Raw genomic sequence first — 25,537 nt, forward strand, 5'->3', positions numbered from 1 at the left:
TTTGGCACTTTGCTTTACAGTTTACTAGACCTTAGATTGTAACCTTGCACGCGTTTACAACTTTTTGTGGCCTGAATTTTTGGCTGGCCCTAAGGCACATGCCTTGTCTGCCTAATGGTTAATCCGGCACTGACTGTACCTGCGATCTATTTTTAAATTCCCTCTTGTCTAGATGGACACAGATTGCGTATATCATATTCCCGTCAGGCAGTGATTCATTGTTACCCAGCAACGCCGGGTACTTTTGCTAGTTCTCAAAATAAAACTTTGCTGAAAATTTGATGACAAGTGCTCAAATGGAAAAAAAGGTTATGGCCTGCACAGGCGCGCACACACAGATACACAGACAGACACACAGAAGAGATTGCAAAACCCCATCTCCCGCTGCATGAGGGACGGGCTAATTAACTTACATCAAAAATAGAATGGCACTCTTCGACGTCGACCGATATGCCTCCGCCCACATTATTACATCATTATAATACTTGCACCAAGTTTGATTTAAATCTCTTCAGCTGTTCTGAAGTATCACATTTTTACCTGACATGACCTCTCGATGCCAAAATCTAATCAGTTCATCTATTCATCATAATATATACTTATACCAAGTATGGTCAAAATCCCATCACTCGTCCACAAGTTATCTTGGTAACAGGATTTTTACCAAGCATGACCTCTGACCTTTTGACCTTGTGACCCCAAAATCTAATCAGTTCATCTTTACATCATATTACATATTTGATTTAAGTTTGATTTAAATCCCTTCAGATATTCTCAAGTTATATTATTACTATTACATCATATTATAAGTTATATTACATCATATTACTCTCTGCTCACCTTCACTCTTTCATTCCTCTTTTCTCCCGCCTCTGGAACAAACTCCCACACTCCCTTCAATCCCTCTCCTCCCTCCAGGTCTTTAAAACAGCTGTTCACCACCATCTCTTATCTTCCCCCATCCAAAACCTTGATCTTTTCTACCCCCACTAATTCACCCCAGATCCACCTTGTTTGAAATTCCAACTTCTTTCCTGGAAATCCTGGCAGTGTCCATATGTTTTATACCTCTCCCACCCCCCCCCCCCCCTTCACATGCCTCCCCGCCAAAGCCCTCTCCCTCCCACAGATCTCTCGATGTCTCCATGTCTCTCGGTCCCTGCTCTCAAATGTTGTGTTTGTGTCCTTCCCCCTCTCTCCCCATCTTGTCTACCGCTCCTGATGTTATTTGTTTTATGTGTCTGTTTGTCTTTCTGTGTGATTAATGTTCGCTCTTTCACGAGCCTCGATCTTGTATAAATAAATAAATAAATAAATATATAAAAAAAAGTTATCGCGGAAACAAAAAGCTATCACGGACTTTGACAAGCCAGACAACCCGAAAACACAATGCCTCCGGTGACTTTGTCAACGGATGCATAAAAATCTACAAACGTTTATGTTGTAATGTATCCAACAACAGTTCAGTGCATTTAGTTACAGCAAGAATTGTTACCTTCAGATTCCATTTATAAATCAGGTTACCAAGTACACCTTTCTCATTTCCATGAAGCTCAACCTCATATATTATCAAAACAAAGACAGGAATGGACCAAGTAAGAGCTTTAGCATGAAACTTAGGGCTGCCTGGCCATCCTGCCTCCAGTCACCGTCTCGGGGTCCACGGTTTTTTGAGGATGGTGCATGACAGCCGGCATTAGAAGTGCGACCTGACCTCAGCTCAAAGGTGGGATGCTTGCTGCCCAGCCGTCCTTCAAGTACCGTACTAAACTCAAGAATGGTGCCACGTCGCAGTGAAAATAGCCATGCACCAAACTCATGTCCAGCTCGCAGGACCATATCCTTGCTGTCTTCCTGTGCTGCTGTTTGAAATACGAGGTTGATGGAATTGAGAAGGAAGGATAAAATGTATTAACAGAATGACAAAACTAATTTTTTAAATAATCAAAACTAAAATTCACAATATGAGGAGCCATTTTCCAAATCAAACTTTGGCTCAAGTCAGGCAACAGAATTGCTTTCCCTTACCCAGAGAAAGCCTCCTGCGGGAAGATCTTCTCCGACGTCTCAAATCCTTTGGGTTTTTTCTGAATCTTTGGGATCCTTTGGGCATTCCCACCGTCACCTCAAATTTATGTCGATCATACCTCTGGAGGGGGACATGGAAGTAACATGATGCATAAACAATGATGGGGCCTATTTATTAGGTTCACATAATCGTGTAATTTCCCCCCTTCCCCCCACCCCCCACTCCTATTCTCCACACTCACATTGTATAAATTCCCTCTCTTTTCTCATTACTTCTCTCTCCTTTCCCCATTTAAAAATGACCTATTTTACAAGGAAATTTATTATGCCCATATGAACCTTATTAGGAGGCCATGAGGCCCATCAAAGCTATGCTATTACCAACGCATGGTTGTTTGTCCATGCTCTATCATTTTAAAATGCTGAGTGTAAAACAAGGAAGCAGCACGCACTCAGCCGGGTATGAATCACCGACCGCGCATACTCTGAGAGGACGCTCTAACTCTAACCATTACACTTCCGAGGCCGATTTCCCTTCTCTCCACAAGCCTACGAGGTTTGACAATAAAATTCCAGGACTGATGGGTTGTTTTTTTTTCTCTCATCAGGTGGTAGCATTGATTTAGCTTTTGTAATTGGACGGGCAGCGTAATCTTCCAGTCAATACTGTGTTAGCCGTTGTATCGATCGGTTGTGTATTGTAGTGATACTAGAGTTGTGTTAATATTATAAGTGTTGTAATCGTGTTCTGAAGATTAACTGAAAATTTAAGGAACAGAGAATCATCATTGTTTTTGGTAAAACTAAACAAAAGTGGCACGGACATTTGACAAGTTGAAGGTGGTGTAAGGGGAAGAAGTAATGTCAAGATCACACGTGTTTGAGTGGGCCAAGAGGTTTGCGGAAAGGAGAATGGACGTGAATGATGACACGCAGCCAATTTGTTTTTGGTTTTTTTAAAGGGGAGATAATCAGTGATGGGCAAGAAATTAATGCCCCAGTCACATCAACAGGAATTTCATTTCAAGGGGCACAAGGAGTTACAAGCTGTGAGCAGTGCTGACTGTTTATAATTTCACACAGGACGACGAGTAATGATAGACAATATATATATATATATATATATATATATTATATATATATATATATATATATATATATATATATATATATATATATATATATATATACATATATATATACTAGCTGAGGTACCCGGCTTCGCCCGGGTTGAATAAGAATAATACAAATATATGATGAAAAGAACATGTATATTTTAGAGCAATATCACAGTACATTTCCTACATGACGTTTTGTCAATTTTCAATTTCTCAAAACCTCTGGGTATACAACATTTCTGGTTTTCTTACTTGGTGCCAAGACATAAAGATTGCTTGGTTTTCCAACCCTCGAGCAGCCCACGTACAGCTGGCCATGGGAAGTACCCGGCATTGCCGGGCGGGGCAAGGGAGGGGAGGAGGAAGGGGAGGGGAGGGGAACGGGGGGGGAGGGGAGGGGAACGGGGGGGGGGAGGGGAGGGGAATGGGGGGGGAGGGGAGGAGAGGGGGGAGGGGAGAAGAGGGGGGAGGGGAGAAGAGGAGGGAGGGGGAGGAGGAGAGGGGAGAAGAGGAGGGAGGGGGAGGAGGAGAGGGGAGGGGGGAGGTGAGGGGGGAGGGGGGAGGGGGGAGGGGAGGGGAGGGGGGAGGTGAGGGGAAGGGGGGAGGGGAGGGGGGGTGAAGGGAGGTGAGGGGGAGGGGGTGAAGGGAGGTGAGGGGGAGGGGAGGGGGAGGGGGGAGGCGGAGGGGGAGGTGAGAGGGGAGGGGGGAGTGGAGGGGGAGGGGGAGGGGGGAGTGGAGGGGGAGGGGGAGGGGGGAGTGGAGGGGGAGGGGGGTGGAGGGGAGGGGAGGGGGGAGTGGAGGTGGAGGGGGAGGGGGGAGTGGAGGGGGAGGGGGGGAGTGGAGGGGGGGGGAGTGGAGGGGAAGGGGGGAGGGGGGAGGGGGGAGTGGAGGGGAAGGGGGGAGGGGGAGGGGGGGAGGGGGAGGGAGTGGGGGAGGGTGAGGGGGGAGGGGAGGGGGAGGGGAGTGGGAGGGGGGAGGGGAGGAAGATGGGGGAGGGGAGGGGGGAGGGGAGGGGGGAGGGGAGGGGGGAGGGAAGGGGGGGAGGGGGGGCTTCGCCCGGGTTGAATAAGAATAATACAAATATATGATGAAAAGAACATGTATATTTTAGAGCAATATCACAGTACATTTCCTACATGGCATTTTGTCAATTTCAATTTCTCAAAACCTCTTGGTGTACAACATTTCTGGTTTTCTTACTTGGTGCCAAGACATAAAGATTGCTTGGTTTTCCAACCCTCGAGCAGCCCACGTACAGCTGGCCATGGGAAGTACCCGGCATTGCCGGGCGGGGGAAGGGGGGGAGGAGGAAGGGGAGGGGAGGGGAACGGGGGGGGGGGGGGGGAGGGGAGGGGAACGGGGGGGAGGGGAGGGGGAGGGGGGAGGGGAGGGGGAGGGGGGGGGAACGGCTAGCTTGGCAAGCGATAGCAGGATTTTTACTTTTATTTTTACCTCAATGAGGGCGCGGTTTTTTTAAACCATTGATATTAAAATAAAACGTAGCCTATAACCACCAGGATTTTATGCTGATTCCGAATCTGTGTCTAAAACTTTTCTCCGATGTGTAGTTCTTGAGTTATAAGCGGACATCCAGACAGACACACATATACACACACACACACACACACACAGACACTCCTCCTTGATATATAGATAGATATATATATATATATATATATATATATATATATGTGGGGCTTTGATGTCCCCCTCCCCCCTTGTGTTTTCAATGTTTACCAATTACCAAGTATAAACAAGTATATGTTCTGTTTTTGATTGATTTCTGTATACTCATAATACTTTCATGTTCTTTGGAAACCTGTTATCCCAGTATTAGGCTAAAGATGTTGCTCAATTACCAAAAATAACTAATTTGTATGTGTTGCTTTGTAAACCTTATCCATTATATTTCCTGTTAAAGAATTAAGTTACTGTGATGGCATGTTCTCTTACTGTCAAAATATTCCTTTGGAAACTTGTTATAAAAAGTTATATGCTTTGTAAATCCAGACCCTGATGATATAATCCCTCTGTGAAGACCAACCTATCTTTTCCAGTCCCCGTTGAAACTGTTAGATCACTTTAATGTTTGACATTTTTTACGACCTGCTGAACTTTCCCCCCAAAAACCAGGACTCTGGAAAGTCGTCAACATGTTGTTTGACCCATGAATGACCTTAGAGACTACTCTGTCTTTCCTTTGTCTCGAGAGCTAAAACCACACCCCAATATTCCCTTTATAAAATGAAAGCTTGACCGAATTATTTCAGAGCATCTTGTTGGAATTCTGGTCCTTGTGGGCCTCCGTTTTAAGCATTTTGCTTTCCACAAGCTTGTGTTTGACGAATCAAATAAATATGTATCAGTTGTTCCTTTTCTCTGTCATGAGTCTTGAGTCCTAAGTCAACGGATCCCGTCAAATGGCGAGCCAGGCAGGAGCCAGTCAGCTCGGGCAGACTCGGGACGTGGCTCCAGGCGCGAGTGAGTGGGAAAAAAGACCAGCTGGTTTGATCGGTCTGGGTGAGGTGAGCCTTGGGTTTATTTTGTTATAGACTGGGATTTTAGGCTAAATTGGAACTCACTCTGTCGCTCGGTGCCGTTTGCCCGTTCCCTGCTCGAGCCTGATCCTCGAACAAAATTTAAGAACGAGCCGTTTTGGGGCTCCGGAGCAACTGGCTGTTTATGGATTCGTCAGGGTAACGTTACGGGGGGAGTAAGGTGCCCCAAGAGGGCGCCGAGGATAGGGAATAGATTGGTTTCGTAAAGTAAGGTTAGAAGCGTCATAAGGACGCCGGCAAAAGTAAGGTACGGTTAGCATATAAAGGGAGCATATGTGCAGGAGAGATCTCTGATTAGGCGGCTATATGCGGGAGAGATCTCTCGGGAATAAGGAGTAAGGTTACCTGGACAGGTAAGATACGGTTAGCACACAGAAAGCTGAGATGAGGCGGGCGAACCTCTTTCGGAGTTAGGTTAGAATCTGTGAAGGCAGGGTGAGCCTCTCAGAAATATCCCAGCATTTTATGTTTAAAAGGCATGGCTATGCTGCTGCGAGACCAAGAGAAGGCCGGCGAGCCTCTCGGCTCTCGATGGCCTGTGGAAGCAGGCAAACTAATTGCAGGTGCAGGATAAGGCGGGAATAAGGAGTAAGGAATAAGATAGGTAGGTAAGCCAACGCGCGACTAATGCCGCTCGTTGAAGATCAAGACCTGTGGAAGGGTTAGGTAGATCGATCCCCTACCCTCCAAGCCCTAAGCTCTGTCCCGGGGCTTCAGGCAACACCCCCCTGCCCCCCCCTTCCCCTGCCTCACCCTTCTCACCCCTTTCCTCCCCTTGTCCCAAAAATCCCTCTTTTTCCTTTGAATGAAGTGAGACATATAAATGAATGTGGATTGTTGCACAAGATGCTCTGAATGTACGTGGTTAATGTCAAGTTGGTCGGATATAAGGAAACGCATGAAATGCGAGCCGGTTTGTCAGTCACGTGGTATGATTCAAATACGTTGCATCGGGAGACATGGGAGTTTTGTCTGGGAGTTTCAGTTGGGAGGTGCATGGTTGGAGTCGATCCGGTGTTCGCGCGACGTCTGGGCGACTCACACACTGGTATATGAATGAATGAATGAGTAGATGTATTTGCGGATGTCTGTCATAGAAGGGTGCATTCATGTTCATTGTGTGTGTCATTGGGTAAGGATGTGCCCCGCACGGTGGAAGGACCGTGAATGGTTGATGCAATTAACGATTATATTGTGTATTGTATGTGTGGAGTATACCCCTGAGGCAGCTCACCTTTAGGATGATGTTATGTCACGCTTTGATGATGATGACGATGATGTCATCGAGTGCATTTTGGGTCAGAGGTCAAGGGTCAGATATCCTGTTTTTTGCGATGATTACGAGCTAGGGATGAGTTAATGACCAGATTCTGTGTTATGGAATGACGTAAAGAAAAAACTCAGATGGTGGCAGCGTCAGGTTTGACAGCTGACTGTTTTGACAGCTGTCAAACTCATTTGAAAAGACTCACGTCCCGACGCGAGGTGAACCCGCCGTGAACGCGAATAGAGCGGCGTGCAGTCTGGTTGCCGCGGCAACGGCCCTCGCAGGAAACCGTGAGGCGGGAGTGTTGGGATTTGTGTGGAGGCCCGAGGGTGCGTGCCGGGACGGGGGCGCGGCGTGGCGTCGTCGTGTTGAGTTGGTTGTGCCAGGTCAATCGGCGATCTCTGAATTTAAATCAGATTTTTGTCGTGTGTATTGTGTATTCGTCATTGACGTGTGTATGTCGATTTTAGCGTCTATCCAAGGATCCTGGCGATGTTCGTTTAATTAAAGTGTGGTACGAACCTGTGGTTTCTGCCGTGCGGCTCCGTGGAAGTTTGGGTATAGTTATTGTGCATTCGGGCTGGAGCCGAGCGAGCCGCGAGTCACGTGTGCGCTGTATGGGGGGCCCTCGGTTTGGGGCAGTTGTTGCTGTAGTTGGTTTGTTGGGTCGATTGGTCGGGTGCTGCTGCTAATTGGCTGCCGTCTTGGAGTCATGGATCCTTTGTTTTCCATCTTCATGGTTTGGAGTTTGTTGAATTGGGTTCGGAGCATGGGATTTGCTCAGAGAGCCGGCGATAACTTGCCTACTCCCAAGAGGAGTGTCGGTGAGCAAGGGAGACGTTCGTGTGTTTCATACAGTGTGATGTACGCCATGTCAGAATGGTGGGTGCCTGCGACATGCCATGCATTGTAATAAGGAATACATTGTTTAAGATGGAATTATAAGGGGGAATGCTGAATAAACGTTGATGTAACGCGAAGTATATAAAATGAGGTGATTGTCGTGGTCGAATGAAGGATTTCAAGACAGAGTAATGAATTTCCGGCGCCAACAGGAAGTCTTGTTCATACAGTAAATGAGGTACAGTGTGAATGATGAGATTCAGAGAGATCTCTGAATGAGGTTGTCTAGAGCGGATGAAATAGAGAATAGCAGTTGCAAGATCGAGGTGCGAATGTGATGCGGAGTGGCGGCTGGAAGATGCATCGATGCATTTGTGTTGATCGATGCGCCGGATGAAGACCTTTTGGCTTTGCATTCGAGTGATGGTGGTAAGATTTAGTTATGAAAATGCATGTGGTTCTGAGGGCAGATTATGTGGGACAAGCTGCCTCACAGGCAGATGGAGGAAACATTGGAGAAGATAATGTGGGTTGAACGCTCATCCGATGGATGGAAAATGGTCGTTTATCTGTCCGGATGTGGAGTTCTCGCAGGGGCGGGATATCGGCCGGACTTGTATTATTTGTGGGATGAAAGCGCTGGTTACCCCAATTTGACGTTTGTACCACCTTTCTTCGTTTGAAGTTTGACCTTTTGAAGTTTATTTGACCTTTGTTCGAGATACGCATGGGAATGAGGTCAGAGTTAGTTCGCTAAAAACCTTGCAAGGACGACAGGCTGAGTCAATCTACTGGGTTATTTGATTCAACGGCAGGATATAGGACTTAAATCAGGAAAAAGGAAATATATTGTTGGTTAAAACTGAAATTGTGGACGTAATTTGTGGATAGAAGAATATCGATTTCTGAAATTTGTAAGTTGTTGTGGTGGACGTCTTAATAGGTGATTCAGGGGACTCAGGAAATAAACAGATTTCCGGTGCCGACCGGAAGCGTCAGTTACAGTATGCTTTGAATTTAATTTAATCGGGCCGAGTACAGTGACGTGTTTGATCGAGCTCTGGGGATAGTCATGTTAAATGGAGGACATCTGGGAGGATGCAAGGAGATGTCTACTGTGAATTAGACTGTGCCTGTCTGGAGAGGTGATGTCCTTTGCTGGGGCTTGTGATACGCCTCTGTTATCTGTCTGTCTGTCTGTGAGTTACAGTATGTCTGGGGAGGAGGTCAGTCAGGTAGGATGGGGCCAAGTTAAGGAGGGCTTTGTAGGCCAAGAGGAGGATTTTGTACTGGATTCTCTGGGGAATGGGGAGCCAGTGAAGATTATAATGAGGGGGGTGATGTGGTCACGGGTCCGGGAATGGGTGAGTAGACGGGCAGCGGAGTTCTGACCGTATTGGATTATTGAGGTTTGGTTATTATTGATGATTATTGAGGGTGAACAAGAGGAGGCGGTTGCAGTAGTCCAGACGGGTGATGTTTTTCAGGTGAAAGAAGGCTGTTTCGTGTATTCCGTGTATTGTATTGTGATTGTGTGATTATTATCGTGATTATTGTTTAGTGTATTGTGATCTGTTTAGTGTATTTGTCCAAGATTAGGGTGGCCATGATGCCAAAATTCTGGATGTGAGTGGAGGCGGATACTGGGAAACCGTCGATGTTGTGGGCAAAGTTATGGGTGGATTTGGTGAGTATTTTTGGGCCAATGATGATTATTTCAGATTTATCATAGTTAAGTTTGAGGAAGTTGATTTGAAGCCAGAATTTTATTTCAGTTATGCAGTTTGTCAGGATAGAGTGGGTGGCGGAGGAGATGGATTTGGTGGAGATGAAAAGCTGGATGTCATCGGTGAAGCAGTGGAATTGGAGACCATGGTGCATTGGTCATGGTGCACGACGGATTAAGTGACCGAGGGGGGATAGGTACAGGATGAAGAGGAGGGGGCCAAGAACTGAACCTTGGGGGGCACCTTGAGGGGGAGCGACTTGTGGTGATTAAGTTGTTGTAGATGTTGTCAATTTTGCTTTGGAAGAATGAAAGGAAGGAGATGCAGTTTTCTACTGTGAATGACTGGTGGTGGTATCCAGGGCGCTGAGGAGTTTGTTCGTAGTTGTATTTGAGGTTGTTTGTTCACGTTGTAGAGTTTGTTTATTTATTTGTTTGTTTATTTAGTTTGTTTATTGTAGAGAAGAGTGCTTTTGGGTTTTCCAGAGCCAGAGTGGATAATTTGAGAGTAGCAGGCGGAGCGGAAGGGGGCATCTTTGTAGTGCTGTAGGTGGTCCTTGTAGGCTTGGGAGTGAATTGTGAGACCTGTTTTATTGCGGAGTCTTTCAAGATGGCAAGCACGAGTTTTCATCAGGCGGAGTTCAGGGGTAAACCAGGGGGCAGAATGGGTGAAAGAAACTGATTTGGGTTTTTTATAGGCGCAAGCTGGTCAAGGATGGTGTGATTGACGGTGTCAAAGGCGGCGCTGAGGTGAGGAGGATGAGAATGTTGAGGTTGCCGGCGTCAGAGGAGAGAGAAGGTCATTGGTGATTTTGAGGAGAGCAGTTTCAGTGCCGTGGTTGAGGCGGAATTCGGGTTGGAATGTTTCATACAGGTTATTGGCAGAGAGGTAATGTTTGAGTTGTGGCCACAGAGCGTTCCAAAACTTTGACAGAAAGGGTAGGTTGGAGATGGGTCTGAAATTATTTAGGGTGTCAGGGTCGAGTCTAGGTTTTTTTTTCCAGAATGGGGGTTAAGTTTCACGAGGTTTTTGGGAAATCGGTATGTGAAGCTGGATTAAGTTTGAGTGGTTATTACATATGCTCTGGGTCCATGTGGTTAATGTGATGTGACTAAAAAAAAATGAATTGGACTCGCTGTAAACAGTGTAGATGAAAAAAAAGAGATAGACAGGGACACAATGAGCTGCTTGGTGAGCCATGGAGATGGATTGGATGTTTTGTTGTTGGTTGTCTGGGAGTTCGGTTGTTGCATTGCCAAAGGTTTCTGTGTGGTGGACACACCTGTTGTCTTGTTGTCTGTTGTCTTGTGTGACGTGGGTGGAGATGTATGTGGCTGTGTGTGGCTGCCTGGAGTCGGGAAGGCGGCTTCAGTGGTTGATATTGGTTGTGGGTTGTTCAGGGTACTTTGATACAGGTTGTGTGTATCTTAGAGGTTTCTGAGGTTTATGGACAAATCTTAGAGGTATCTTAGAGGGTTGTGGAGTGAGTATGGTGGACAACGTGAAGTAGCAGGTGTGAAGGAAGTGGTTGGGAAAGATGGACCCCCTTCACGAATACCCGGTAGGGTAGCTTAAAGGTAGGTAGAGGGAACAGGTAAATTGTGGTGGATATTGGCATTGGATATTGTGGTGGATTGGTGGATATTGGTGGATATTTTGAGTAAGTCACAGTGGGTGAGGAAAATTGACCAGACGGTAAGACATATGAGAACTATTGTATTATTTTTTATTTATTTATTTTTTTCTATTTTTATTATTCTATTTTTATTTTCAATATTTATTTCCACTATTTTTATAAATAGACCAGGTTATTTTTATTATTTGTTTATTTACCAAAATAAATAAATAATAGGGGGAGGTTAATGGTGGTGTGTTGGTGGAAAAAGTCGTTGTCATTGAAAGTCGAGTTGAAACAATTTGTATGGGATTTATATTGGGATTTACATTGGGATATTGGGACAGCCATTGGGCCAGAGGCTGAAATAACCTTGTAGGGAATTTGGAAAACATCCGCAGGTTCGATGATAAAGAGATAAAGAATTTGGAGGCCACCAAAGGGCGGACACTGACGTTGCTCGGGGCAACGCAAGGGCGGAGGGTGCTGCATGGTGGAGCATGCCCCCCCCCAAAGAAGGGCTGTGAAATGACAATGGGTGAGCTCGGGTGCCGGGTGCACCTGTGGTGACCTAGGGTGGTCTGGGACGAATGTTTTATTGGAAGGTGGTGTGGTGTGAGATGTCGACCACAACCTGACGATGTTGTTTGTGGTGGAGGTCCTGTGTCAAAGTTGGGACGCGTTGCTAGGGATCTGGGTGGCTGGCAACCCGTGTGGTTGAAGGTTACAGTTTCACAGAAGGAGGTTGGAATCCAGTATTATGTTAGGAGCATGCAAGGCTGAGCAGAATGGATTGCCATTGGGATGTGTTCTCAAATGATTTTATCAAAATGATGGCTCCTGAGTAAGGGGAGGGAGCAGGGAAATATATTCACTGTAACAGGGGCCTGCACTGGAAAGAGTGTGACAACGAATGGAAAGTTGCGGCTTTTATTTAACAAAATGGTGCTAGGTTGCTACAACACAGGTTGGGGCTGGTGCAGATTGGATCATGGCTCTGCAGACCAGGTGAGCAGAACTCCACCAGGCACGCTGGAATCACATCAATTGAATTATTGCTCAGAAAGGAAGGTAATTTCGGAAATTGGTGAAAGTAAAAATAACATTTGAATTTCCAGACATGACGCAGGAAATGCAGCTATGAATAGAGATGAGGTAACTAAATGCCAATTGGTGGGCAGGGGGGCGAGGAATACTAATCAAGGATTTAGTCCTTGCATGTGTGAGTAAATGTTCCACAGGATGGACCCAAATGAACGTCCGGCTGTCGACGTGACTGCGGACTGCGGACCCTGGAACGACGACCCGAACGAGTCACTGAGCAGCAATGATGAGATCTCCGCGTCTGAAGAATGCTCTTCCATTTTTAATGTTGCCAATAACGATTTTGAAAATGATTTTGATTATACTGAAAATTTGAATTTGGATCCGGATGTGGACTTGCTTTGGTCTTCACAGACCCAGTCTAGTAATTCTCTTGTCACTTATGTCTCACGAGCTCACAGCAGTTCAACCCTTGCTGTCCCAGCCCTGGATTTTGACTCGGCTCCGGACCCAGATGCATTGCTGGGCCAGCCTGCCAGGAAACCGATCATCCTGGATCCCTACATGTCGCATGCAGACGTGAACGACTACTTGAAGGAAGTTTCTCCCTTTTTCATGGAATGTAAGGCTCTGACTGCTGGCCCTCCAGGCCGCAGGTCAAAGCCACTTGATACTGACGTTGATATGTACTCCCCGGCAGAACGCACATTCAAGGCTTTATGGACATGAATATCGACTGAGCGCCAAAGATCTACAAGGACTGAACCTGGAGATGTTTGGGCGCGCTCCAGCTAGGGAGGGGTCTCGGTTGCACCTTCGAGGCCAAAGGGTGAGCCGGGAGATCCTCTCGGGTGTGGACCCCTGCTGAACCAGTCGCCTTCGTTGTGGATCCGACGCGCTATTGGATAGCCATGTCTCTATGGCCAGCACACATAACACACGCACACACACACGCGCGAATCGTCCTGCTGGGTGCTATGCGAGGTGCTTTGGGTACGGGGCATGCCCATTGGGGCCGCATTCGCGTGGTCTTTCGGTTCGGTTTCGGTTTTTCATTGACTGTCTTCCTAATAAAGGCCTCTGATTGGCTCGTAGATAACATTGTATCTTAGATCCAAAAGGGCGGTATGTGGGGCTTTGATGTCTCCCTCCCCCCTTGTGTTTTCAATGTTTACCAATTACCAAGTATAAACAAGTATATGTTCTGTTTTTGATTGATTTCTGTATACTCATAATACTTTCACGTTCTTTGGAAACCTGTTATCCCAGTATTAGGCTAAAGATGTTGCTCAATTACCAAAAATAACTAATTTGTATGTGTTGCTTTGTAAACCTTATCCATTATATTTCCTGTTAAAGAATTAAGTTACTGTGATGGCATGTTCTCTTACTGTCAAAATATTCCTTTGGAAACTTGTTATAAAAAGTTATATGCTTTGTAAATCCAGACCCTGATGATATAATCCCTCTGTGAAGACCAACCTATCTTTTCCAGTCCCCGTTGAAACTGTTAGATCACTTTCATGTTTGACATTTTTTACGACCTGCTGAACTTTCCCCCCAAAAACCAGGACTCTGGAAAGTCGTCAACATGTTGTTTGACCCATGAATGACCTTGGAGACTACTCTGTCTTTCCTTTGTCTCGAGAGCTAAAACCACACCCCAATATTCCCTTTATAAAATGAAAGCTTGACCGAATTATTTCAGAGCATCTTGTTGGAATTCTGGTCCTTGTGGGCCTCCGTTTTAAGCATTTTGCTTTCCACAAGCTTGTGTGTTTGACGAATCAAATAAATATGTATCAGTTGTTCCTTTTCTCTGTCATGAGGCTTGAGTCCTAAGTCAACGGATCCCGTCATATATATATATATATATATATATATATATATATATATATATATATACACACACATATATATATACACACACATATATATATATATACACACACAGACTTGGCATTTAATATGGAATATTTTTTTTGTGGGGGTGAACTTACTTTTCAAGATGTCTTAGAACCAAAAGTTCATTGGAATTATGTTGAAATTATTCTAGATTTTGTTAATGTGACCTTTAAATGAAACAAAAACCACATTTGACATTTCGAAACAAATAAATTGATCCTTGAAAGTGATGTAAACTGATATCGAACTCAATTCACGGACAGTACTGTGTTAAACTTCTGTACGTTTTCCAGAAGTATCTCTTTCTTTTGCACATTAGCCAATTTTTTTTTTTAACAAAAACAAAAGTTAAATTACAACTGGGATTACGGACAGTAAAATTACAGTTCAGTACTTCGTGTAACCCCCACGAGCATTCAGGAGAGCACGTACACGTTGAGGCATGCTGTTCACGAGATTTGCCAAGGTTTGGACAGGAATCGCTTGCCATGCAGTGACAATAGCCTGCTGCAATCCACGCACAGAGGTCGGCTGCTGGTCCAAGTGGTCGATTTGACGCGTTAATTCTGCCCACAAGTTCTCTATCGAATTCATATCCGGGGACATGGCAGGCCACTCCATATGCTCTACACCACGGTCAGCAAGAAAGTGTTGGATCATGCGAGCACGATGAGGCCGTGCATTGTCATCTTGGAAGACAAAGTTTCCTCGAAAGGCTGCACGAGCAAATGGAAGCAATGTTTCTTCCAGAATGGACCTGTACTTGAACTGGTTCAGGTTTCCATTCAGAACAACCAGGTCAGTTTTGCCCCCTGCATGAAAAGCAGCCCAAACGGTCACCCCACCACCTCCAGCTTGGAATCTTGGCACTATACAATCTTTGTTGTAGGCTTCATGCACTTGTCTGCGCACTCGGACGTGACCATCTTGACGATAGACCAGAAATCTAGACTCGTCACTGAAGATCACGTGATTCCAGTGTCCTGGCTGCCATTGGCGGTGCTCTCTGGCCCACTGCAATCGGCGCTGGTGGTCAGGCGTGCCTTTCTCAGGGGACGCCTGGCACGATAGCCTGCTTGAACCAGTCGTTGGTTGACTAGCCTTCTGGATACAGGCACATTTGTCAGTTGCTGCCACTCAGCCCTAAGCCGATTAGCTGATTTGGTACGGCCATTGCGGACTAACCGGTGCAGCTGGCGATCATCCCTCCTTGTGGTTCTGCGGGGACGTCCTGGCCTCGGTATTGGAGTAGGGACACCCCTCTGAGTATTTCGTTTCAGGATCTTTGACACCTGACCTTGAGTGATGCCATACTGCCGAGCAATAGCACGCTGTTTCATGCCGTAATTTTGTAAAGCCACCACTCCATGACAAACAGCATTGTCGAGTTGACGGACCATCTCCAGAGGAAGCAGCAATACCTTTTGGAGACGTGCAGCAGTTGTTTTCCACTAATACAGAATGCAACAACCCTTGTATACCCGACTGTGAAGCCAATCATCAAATGCACCTGTCCGTACATTTTGCCATGCCACCTGTGATATAATCCTGTTGTTGACTTCTTGCTGCGACAGACAATCAGTGACATGGTTCTTTTAACAAATAAATCACCAAAGTGTAAAAGAAACTCACCAGATTGATATACTGAGTTAAGAAAGTTCAACCCAAGTCAAGAAAAAAAAAATATTCCATATTAAATGCCAAGTCTGTGTGTGTGTGTGTGTGTGTGTGTGTGTGTGTGTGTGTGTGTGTGTGTGTGTGTGTATATATATATATATATATATATATATATATATATATATATATATATTACAGTCACGTGAAAAAGTAAGTACACCCCATGTAAAGTTTTGACTTTTTCAACATATTTCAACATACAGCTATTTGATCTTCATTTCAACAATATTGATAGATAAAGGTGATATAATATAACAAATATCATGAAACCTTTACATTTTGTCATCCATTGTATAATTTAAATAAACATAAATGCAAATTTCCATGTGGAAAAAGTAAGTACACCCTTGGCTCTAATAGGTGGTATTGCCCCCTTTGGCAGAAACAACCTCAGGTAGGCGTTTCTTATAACTGTCTACCAGTCTCTGACATCGACTGGGAGAACGTTTTGCCCACTCCTCCATGCAGAATTCTTTCAGCTGTGCGATGTTTGAGGGGTTTCTTGCATGCACATCTCGTTTCAAATCCCCCCACATCTCGATGGGATTTCGATCCGGGCTTTGACTTGGCCATTCCAGAACCCTCCATTTCTTTCTTTTCAGCCATTCCTTGGGGGATTTACTGGTATGTTTAGGGTTATTGTCATGTTGCAAGGTCCACCCTCGGTTGAGCTTCAACTTTCCGAAAGATGGCCTCACATTATCCTCAAGCACCCTCTTGTACAATGAAGAATTCATCGTGGATTCTATGATGGTGAGCTGCCCAGGCCCTGATGCAGCAAAGCTGCGCCAAACCATAATATTTCCATCACCATGCTTTACAGTTGGTATCAGGTTATTGCGGTCAATTGCTGTCTTTGGTTTTCGCCAAACATGTCTTCTGGTAATGTGGCCAAATAGCTCTACCTTTGACTCATCTGTCCAGAGCACATTGTTTCAGAAGTGCTGGTCTTTGCCTAGGTGTTCATTGGCAAACTTTAGTCTTGCCCTGATGTTCTTTCTGGACAGCAAAGGTTTCCTCCTGGCACACCTCCCATGTAGATCAAATTTGTGCAGCCTCTTTCTAATGGTAGACTCGTGCACTTTGACATCAACAGTGGCAAGACCGACCTGTAGGTCCCGTGATGACATTCTGGGGTTCTTAGAGACTTCTTTCAGCATCTTGTAGTCTGCTCTCGGGCTGAACTTGCTGGGGCGGCCTGGCCTGAACAAGTTGGCAGTTGTTTGGAATCTTCTCCACTTGTAGATGATCTTCCGGACAGTCGAATGATTGATTTCAAATTGTTTGGAGATCTTTTTAAATCCCTTCCCAGACTCGTCGGATCCTCTCTAACGATGTTCTAATCATTTGCAGCTGAGCTGGTGCACCTGATTCTAAATTTAGGTATTTGAAGTAGTGATAAATGTAGGGGTGTACTTACTTTTTCCACATGCGAAATTTGCATTTATGTTTATTTAAATCATACAATGGACTACAAAATGTAAATGTTTCATGATATTTGTTATGTTATATCACCTTTGTCTATCAATATTGTTGAAATGAAGATCAAATAGCTGTATGTTTAAATATGTTGAAAAAGTCAAAACTTTACATGGGGTGTACTTACTTTTTCACGTGACTGTATATATACATATACACTACCGGTCAACAGTTTTAGAACACTTCAATTTTTCCAGTTTTATTGAAATTTACGCAGTTTAATGTCTCAATGTACTCTGGAATTAAGCATAAAAAAGAAATCATAGAATCATTTTGCTTAACAAAATTTAATTTAAACTTTTGACTCAGCAAAGTAGCCACCTTTTGCAGATATAACCGCCGGCCGAACACACTCGTGGCATTCTTTCTGCAATGGAAATCAAATATTGTTCGGGAAGTTCTTCCCAACACTGTTGCAGAAGTTCCTACAAATGTGTTGCACTTGTAGGTTGCTTTGCTTTCACCCTTCTGTCCAGTTCATCCCAAACCAGCTCGATGGGGTTTAAGTCTGGAGACTGTGCTGGCCATTCCATGAATTGAAGCCTACAGTCTTGTTCTTTTCCTCAAAGGTAGTTTTGACATAGCCTGGAGGTGTGTTTAGGGTCATTATCTTGCTGTAGGATGAACCCCTGACCAACTAGGTGTATACCAGAGGGTATTGCAAACGATTGCATGGTGCTGCATAATGCTGTGCTAGCCCCTTTGGTTCAGGGTGCCAGTCACTCTGTGCAAGTCGCCGACTCTGGATCCAGAAAAAGAGCCCCAGACCATCACGCTTCCTCCTCCATGTTTGACAGTTGGTGTCACACACTGAGGAACCATCCTTTCGCCTACACGACGGCATACAAAAACCCTGTGTGATGAACCAAAGATTTCAAATTTTGATTCATCGGTCCATAAGACCTTCTTCCAGTCTTCAGTAGTCCACTGGCGGTGCTTCATGGCCGAGGTAAGCCTCTTTTTCTTATTTTGCCATCTTAGCAATGGCTTTCTTACTGCCACTCGACCTGTCAAACCTGCAGCGCGAACTCTTCTCTTCACAGTTGAAACTGAGACTTGCTTACTTGGACCAGTGTTAAGCTGTGCTTGAAGCTGTTGTCTTGCGAGCCGCCTATCACGCAAGCTGTTGACTCTCAGAAACTTGTCTTCTGATTCTGTTGTGGCTTTGGGTCTGCCAAACCTCTTCCTGGCAGAGTTTCCTCCAGTTTCCAAGTGCCTTTTGATGGTGTAGGAAACTGTACTCACTGACACCTTGGCTTTCTTTGCAATTTCTCGAAAGGAAAGACCTACAATATGTCAAAGCTACCTTTGAGGAAAAGAACAAGATGGTAGGCTTCAAATCATGGAATGGCCAGCACAGTCTCCAGACTTAAACCCCATCGAGCTGGTTTGGGATAAACTGGACAGAATGGTGAAAGCAAAGCAACCTACAAGTGCAACACATTTGTGGGAACTTCTGCAACAATGTTGGGAAGAACTTCCCCAACAATATTTGATTTCCATTGTAGAAGGAATGCCACGAGTGTGTTCGGCGGTGTTCGGTGATCTATTCATTCCAAAAAAAAATTCCATCTCTTGTAGTGCATCCTTCATTCATTCCCTAAACTCTCCAGCACTCCATCCTCCCTCCAGCGTCCTCAAACGTATTTTTGACTCGAATGTCTCAAGAAACTCATTTTGCAATAAATGTTCGTTTCCCATTAATCGTACACTTTTCAAAATCCCATCACCCCAAAATCCCATTTCCCATCACCCCTCCCCTCTAAATCTACCCCCTTGCCCCTCCCCTCCAAATCATCCCCATCACCCATCTCTTTCAAATCTTCCCCCTTGCCCCTCCCCTCCAAATCTTCCCAATCACCCATTCCTTTCTAATCTCCCCCCACACCCCTCCAAGACTCTCCCTCGCTCCTCCCCTCCTAGACTCCCCTCTCACCCCTCCTCCCCCAAGCATCCTCCCCGCTTCTTCCCCCTTCCAACTTTCACCTTAATCTCCCTCAACCTTCTGCCTCGCTCTTCCCCCTCGTCAAATAACACCTAACTCCGCCTCTCCCAATCACCATTAAAACCTTTTGTCCGCCCCATTCTTCCCTTTCTCCAAGCTATTCTGTAATCTCCGACACACCTTCAACAGCTCTCCCTACGTCTTCCTCCTCTTCCACATCTTACCCTACCGCTCCCCCCCCCCGTTCTGTATCCGATGCTCCGCCTTCCTCTTCCTTAACAGTATGGACCTCAAACATCCGGGGCCTTCGCTCAAACTTGTCTGATCTCTCCATACAGGTTGCTTCTGACAAACCAGACGTGATCTGCTTAACAGAAACTTTCCTCCTTCATGATGTCTCTGATTCCTTGGTATCTCTCCCAGGTTACTCCCTCCTCCGGTATGATAGACGTGAACCTCGTCCTGGAGGTGGGGTTGCTATCTTTATTTTAAAAAACTCTCTTCCTCACTCGCCCTGCACTGCCCTCTCTCCACCTCACCCCCAGGAATACCTTTGGCTACAGCTTCCCCTTCGCTCCCACCTTTTGTTCATATGTGTGTTGTACCGTCCACCAAACAGTGATGACTCCATCTACATCTCGCTGTCTGAGAATATGGACCAACTTCTATCTACCCATCCCAACTCTCTCTTCCTCATATGTGGTGATTTCAACTGTCACCATGCCAGTTGGCTGGGTGTGGGTACCTCTCTCACCAGCCATGGCTCTTCAGCAAAGGACTTCTGTGACTCACTGGGACTGACACAATCTGTCAATTTCCCGACCCGGATTTCAGTCAACGGAGCATCTTCTCTTCTGGACTTGGTTATGCCTAACTTCCCTGAAAATGTCTGCTGCTCTTCTTCTGCTCCAATCGGCTCTTCTGATCATGTGCTTGTTAAAGTGGACATCTCTCTGACCATTCTCAGAGAGCCTCCTCAGCGTCGACGAGTCTGGCATTTCACTCAGGCCAACTGGCACGGTCTTCAAGCAGCCATCAATCATCTGGACTGGTCTCCCATCTCAACTGCCTCTGACATAAATTCTTCCTGGGAATTCTTCCAAAGCAAATTGCTCTCCCTCATGCACAGATTTATCCCATCTCGTCTTCTGTTGTCATACCCTTCCTCCCGTCCATGGTACACGGAACCATGTGGTGAGGCTATTGCCCAGAAACAACTTGCTTTCGTCTCCTGGAAAGCAAATCCAACGGAAGGAAATCTCATTTCCTTTCACAAAGCCCGAAACAAGTGTGTGTCCACCCTCAGGAGAGCCAGGAAACAATATCTCTCCGTTCTCAGGACCGAACTCTCTTATCTGTCTCCCTCTTCCAAATCCTGGTGGCGTCTGGTCAAATCTGTTTCTGGTGTTTGTTCCCCCTCCATCCCCTCCCTCACCTCAAATGGCCACACGGCTGACTCCGCACGTGAAAAAGCTGAATGCCTCAACTCTGTGTTTGCCTCTAAATCTTGTGTCCCAAACCCATCCCTCTCTGTACACACCGTACCCAGTCGTACCCAGCTGCTCCTGGACTCTGTGTCCTGTCCTCCTGACAAGGTGGAAAAGTTTCTGTCAACCCTCGACTCGGATTCTGCAACTGGACCTGACGGCATCAGCCCACGGGTCCTAAAATCCTGTTCTTCCGCTCTTTCACTCCCTCTCTGTTCTCTTCACCCTCTCTTTTGCTCAAGGTCATCTTCCATCTGCTTGGAAATCTGCCAACATCACCGCTTTGCACAAAAAAGGTGCAAAAACAGATCCCAGCAACTACAGACCAATCAGCCTTCTCCCAATTGTCAGCAAAGTCATGGAATCCATCATTGCTTCAGATATGAAATCTTTCCTCTTCTCCAATGGCTTGATCTCTGATCATCAATTTGGTTTCAGACCTGGACACTCTACTCTGGACATGCTGCTTCTGCTTTCTCAACAATGGATGGAGGTCCTCAATGCCAAACAGGAAATTAGAGCAGTCTCCCTTGACATATCATGTGCCTTCGATACGGTCTGGCACCCCGCTCTGCTCACCAAACTCTCCTCTTTTGGTATCCATAGAAATCTCAACGCATGGCTGGCGGACTTCCTCTCTAGTCGTAGTCAACGTGTGGCCCTGAATGGGTTTCTCTCATCTCCTCTTCCTGTTCAGGCTGGAGTTCCACAAGGCAGTGTTCTGGGCCCTGTGCTTTTTCTGGTCTTCATCAATGATCTCTCTGACTCTCTTGAAAATCCTCTGTATCTCTTTGCTGATGACTACTCTCTGTCGCTCCATTCTTCATCCCTCAGATCGGCAGTCTGCAGCCTCCTCACTCTCTGCAGACCTGGACAACATCACAGACTGGGCAAACAAGTGGAACATGTCTTTCAATCCTGACAAATCTCACACTCTTACGATGTCTCTCCGAAAAGACCGACTGGACAACCCTCCCATCCACTTTCTGAATAATCCTCTCCAAGAAGTTCTGTCACTCAAGCTTTTGGGTCTCACTATCTGCCATGATCTTTCATGGGAAAACCACATTTCAAATCTGGCCTCCAAAGCCAGTCGCCGACTGGGCATCCTCCGTCGTGCGAAGTCCTTCCTTGGCACACCTGAGCTCCTCACCACATACAAGGCTTTCATCCGCAGCTCAATGGAATACTGCTCTCCCCTCTGGGCTGGTGCTCCTGCCTCACACCTAGCTCGTCTTCACGCTGTTGAAACCAAAGCATTCAGAATCATTGGAATCTCCCGCGATGAAGCTAACTCCAAGGGCCTCTCACTCACTCACCGCAGGCAGGTTGGTGGTCTTTCCGTCTTCTACCGACTCCTCTCTGGCCTTGCCCCCCCAGCTCTCTCTGGGCTCTGTCCCGCAAATATTCCTACAGGTCGCACAAGATCTGCCTGCAACCCTCTTATGGTCAAACTGCCAAAATCAAGACTCTCTGCTCACCTTCACTCCTTCATTCCTCTTTTCTCCCACCTCTGGAACAAACTCCCTCACACTCTTCAATCCCACTCCACCCTCCAGGTCTTTAAAACAGCTGTTCACCACCATCTCTTATCTTCCCCCATCCAAAACCTTGATCTTTTCTACCCCTGCTAATTTCACCCCAATTCCACTTTTTTGAAATACTAACTTCTGTCCTGGAAGTCTTTGTGTTTTATACTTCTCCCTCCTCCCCCCCCCCCTTCCCACGCCTCCTCCCCCCAAGCCCTCTCCCTTCCACACATGTCGCTGCTCTCAAATGTTGTGTTTGTGTGCTTCCCCTTCTCTCCCCATCTTGTTTTCCGCTCCCTCTTTTTATATATTTTGTTTGTCTGGTTGATTTGTTTGTGAAGTAAATGTTAGCTCTTTCACGAGCCTCGATTCAGTATACAAAAAAAAAAAAAAAAAAAATCTGCAAAAGCTGGCTACTTTGCTGTGAAAAATTAAAATTACATTTTGTTGAACAAAATGATTCTATGATTTCTTTTTATCTCCAATTGTTTATTTGTTCTATGCTTAATTTCAGAGTACATTGAGACATTAAACAGTGTAAATTTCAATAAAAACTGGAAAAATTGAGGTGTTCTAAAACTTTTGACCTGGTAGTATATATCTATATATATATATATATATATATATATATATATATCTGTGCAGCGTCTGTCCTGTCCTGTGTTGTGTTGTGTTGTCACTGAACTACTTTCTCAAACTTTTGTGAAATCGTACCAAACTTCTGGTATGCACATATCTCTCCCGTCAGTATGTCCTAAGGGTATGTTTTTTGAAAAATTATCCAAATATATTTTTGGGGGGGGGGGGGGGGGGGGGAATTTTTTGGGGAAATTTTTTTTTTCAACTTCAATTGTTTATAAAATATGATATCACGTATATTACAAATACATTTGTGCAAAACAATTGTTTGAATTATGATTGGTTTAAACCATGACAAAACGGCAACTTACAGTTACAGTTTTTGTTTTTGTTTTTTTTTGTATACTGAATCGAGGCTCGTGAAAGAGCTAACATTTACTTCACAAACAAATCAACCAGACAAACAAAATATATAAAAAAGAGGGAGTGGAAAACAATATGGTGAGAGAAGGGGAAGCACACAAACACAACATTTGAGAGCAGGGAGATTTGTGGAAGGGAGGGCTTGGGGGGAGGAGGCGTGGGAAGGGGGGGGGGGGGAGGGAGAAGTATAAAACACAAGGACACCAAGGACTTCCAGGACAGAAGTTGGTATTTCAAAAAAGTGGAATTGGGGTGAAATTGGATACAAGCTCAAACTCAGAAAGGCGGCTCATGCGATAGGAAGGGAAAACCAGGAATGAAACAACAATGTAGCAGGGTGGAGGGAGAGGGGAGAAAAACAATAACCTGGAGAGGACGGAGTGTGCTTTGGGTGGGTTAAGAGGGGGTTAACAAGGGTAGGAAAGATCATGAGTATGGTTGAGCAATGCCATGAGGCGGTGGTGGGTATCCATTTTGAAACCACAGAGGGAAGAGAGTGGTGGTGGGCTGTGAGACTGGAATGTGGGAGTTTCAACATGGAAGTGTGTGCATCGTGGAGAAATCTGGGGGTTGGGGAAGTTGGGAAAGAACATAAAAAGGAGAGGGAACTAGACTGCCCAAAAATGGAAGAACATAACACGTCCAAATTTGTGATTTCGAGAAAATCAAAGTTTCTTTCAGTGCTTAGCCGCTACTGCTGCTCTGAACTACGCTTCTCTCGGGAACTACGCGTATCCAGGGAACAAAGGTTCTCTCGGTAACCACGCTACTCAAGAGAACTATGCTTCTCTAGGGCTATGCTTCTCTCAGGAACTACGTTTCTCTAGGGAACTATGCTTCTCTCGGGAACAAAGCTTCTCTCGGGAACTACGTTACTCTAGGGAACTACGCTTCTCTCGGGAACTATGCTTCTCTCGGGAGATACATTTCTCTAGGGAACTACACTTCCCTAGGGAACTACGCTTCTCTCGGGAACTACGCTTCTCTAGGGAACTACGTTTCTCTGGGGAACTACGTTTCTCTAGGGAACTACGTTTCTCTAGGGAACTACGTTTCTCTAGGGATACAGTCATTTATCTATATATCTACACATCTGGGCAGTGTCTGTGTTGTCACTTAACGACTCCCTCAAACTTTTGTTTCCGTGGTTGTGAAGTGTTTTTATAACGTTGTGTTGGTTTTGAATCACGTGGTGGTGAGGTATTTTGAATTATGTATTGGTGAGGTGTTTTTAAATGACGTGGTGGTGAGGTGTTTTTAAATGACGTGGTGGTGAGGTGTTTTTAAATGACGTGGTGGTGAGGTGTTTTTAAATCACATGGTGGTGAGGTGTTTTGAATTACGTGGTGGTGGGGTATTTATAATTACGTGGTGGTGATGTGTTTTTAATTATGTTGGTGATGAGGTGTTTTGAATTACGTGGTGGTGAGGTGTTTTGAATTACTTGGTGGTGAGGTGTTTTTAAATGACGTGGTGGTGAGGCGTTTTTAATTTCGTGGCTGTGAGGTGTTTTTATTAACTGGTTTATGGCTGTGAGGTGTTTTTATAACGTGTTTTATGGCTGTGAGGTGTTTTATTACGTGTTTAATGGCTGTGAGGTGTTTTCAATTTCGTGGTGGTGAGGTGTTTTTAATTTCGTGGTGGTGGGGTGTTTTTATTATGTGTTTTATGGCTGTGAGGTGTTTTAAATTACTTGGGGGTGAGGTGTTTTAAATTACTTGGGGGTGAGGTGTTTTAAATTACTTGGGGGTTTGGGGGTAAGGTGTTTTAAATTAATTGGGGGTGAGGTGTTTTGAATTATTTGGTGGTGAGGTGTTTTGAATTACTTGGTGGTGAGGTGTTTTGAATTACTTGGTGGTGAGGTGTTTTGAATTACTTGGTGGTGAGGTGTTTTGAATTACTTGGTGGTGAGGTGTTTTGAATTACTTGGTGGTGAGGTGTTTTGAATTACTTGGTGGTGAGGTGTTTTAAATTACTTGGTGGTGAGGTGTTTTAAATTACTTGGTGGTGAGGTGTTTTAAATTACTTGGTGGTGAGGTGTTTTAAATTACTTGGGGGTGAGGTGTTTTAAATTACTTGGTGGTGAGATGTTTTGAATTACTTGGTGGTGAGGTGTTTTGAATTACTTGGTGGTGAGGTGTTTTGAATTACTTGGTGGTGAGGTGTTTTAAATTACTTGGGGGTGAGGTGTTTTAAATTACTTGGTGGTGAGGTGTTTTAAATTACGTGGTGGTGAGGTGGAATCGTCCCAAACTTCCAGTCTGCACCTACCCCTCCCCTATGTATGTGCTGAGGGGTTCTTTCTTGAAAAAA

General features: G+C 45.3%; 1 protein-coding gene across 3 annotated transcripts in view; it reads right to left on the reverse strand.

The window, feature by feature from the left end:
- Window positions 1–1,488: 1,488 nt before the first annotated feature.
- The window catches only part of LOC144889197 (wolframin-like), a 64,938-nt gene continuing 40,889 nt past the window's right edge, over window positions 1,489–25,537 (reverse strand). For 2 of the 3 annotated variants that reach the window (XM_078769193.1, XM_078769191.1), the window contains 2 exons: window positions 2,029–2,149; window positions 1,489–1,862 (listed from right to left, as the gene is read on the reverse strand). In XM_078769193.1, the coding sequence (XP_078625319.1) occupies window positions 1,570–1,862; window positions 2,029–2,149 (414 nt within the window). In that variant the 3' untranslated portion in view covers window positions 1,489–1,569. The remainder of the gene's footprint in view (window positions 1,863–2,028; window positions 2,150–25,537) is intronic. The other variant, XM_078769192.1, reaches the window with a different exon arrangement.

This window comes from Myxine glutinosa, unplaced genomic scaffold, assembly GCF_964187855.1.
Source record: "Myxine glutinosa unplaced genomic scaffold, kmMyxGlut1.1 SCAFFOLD_1666, whole genome shotgun sequence".
Taxonomy (NCBI): domain Eukaryota; kingdom Metazoa; phylum Chordata; class Myxini; order Myxiniformes; family Myxinidae; genus Myxine; species Myxine glutinosa.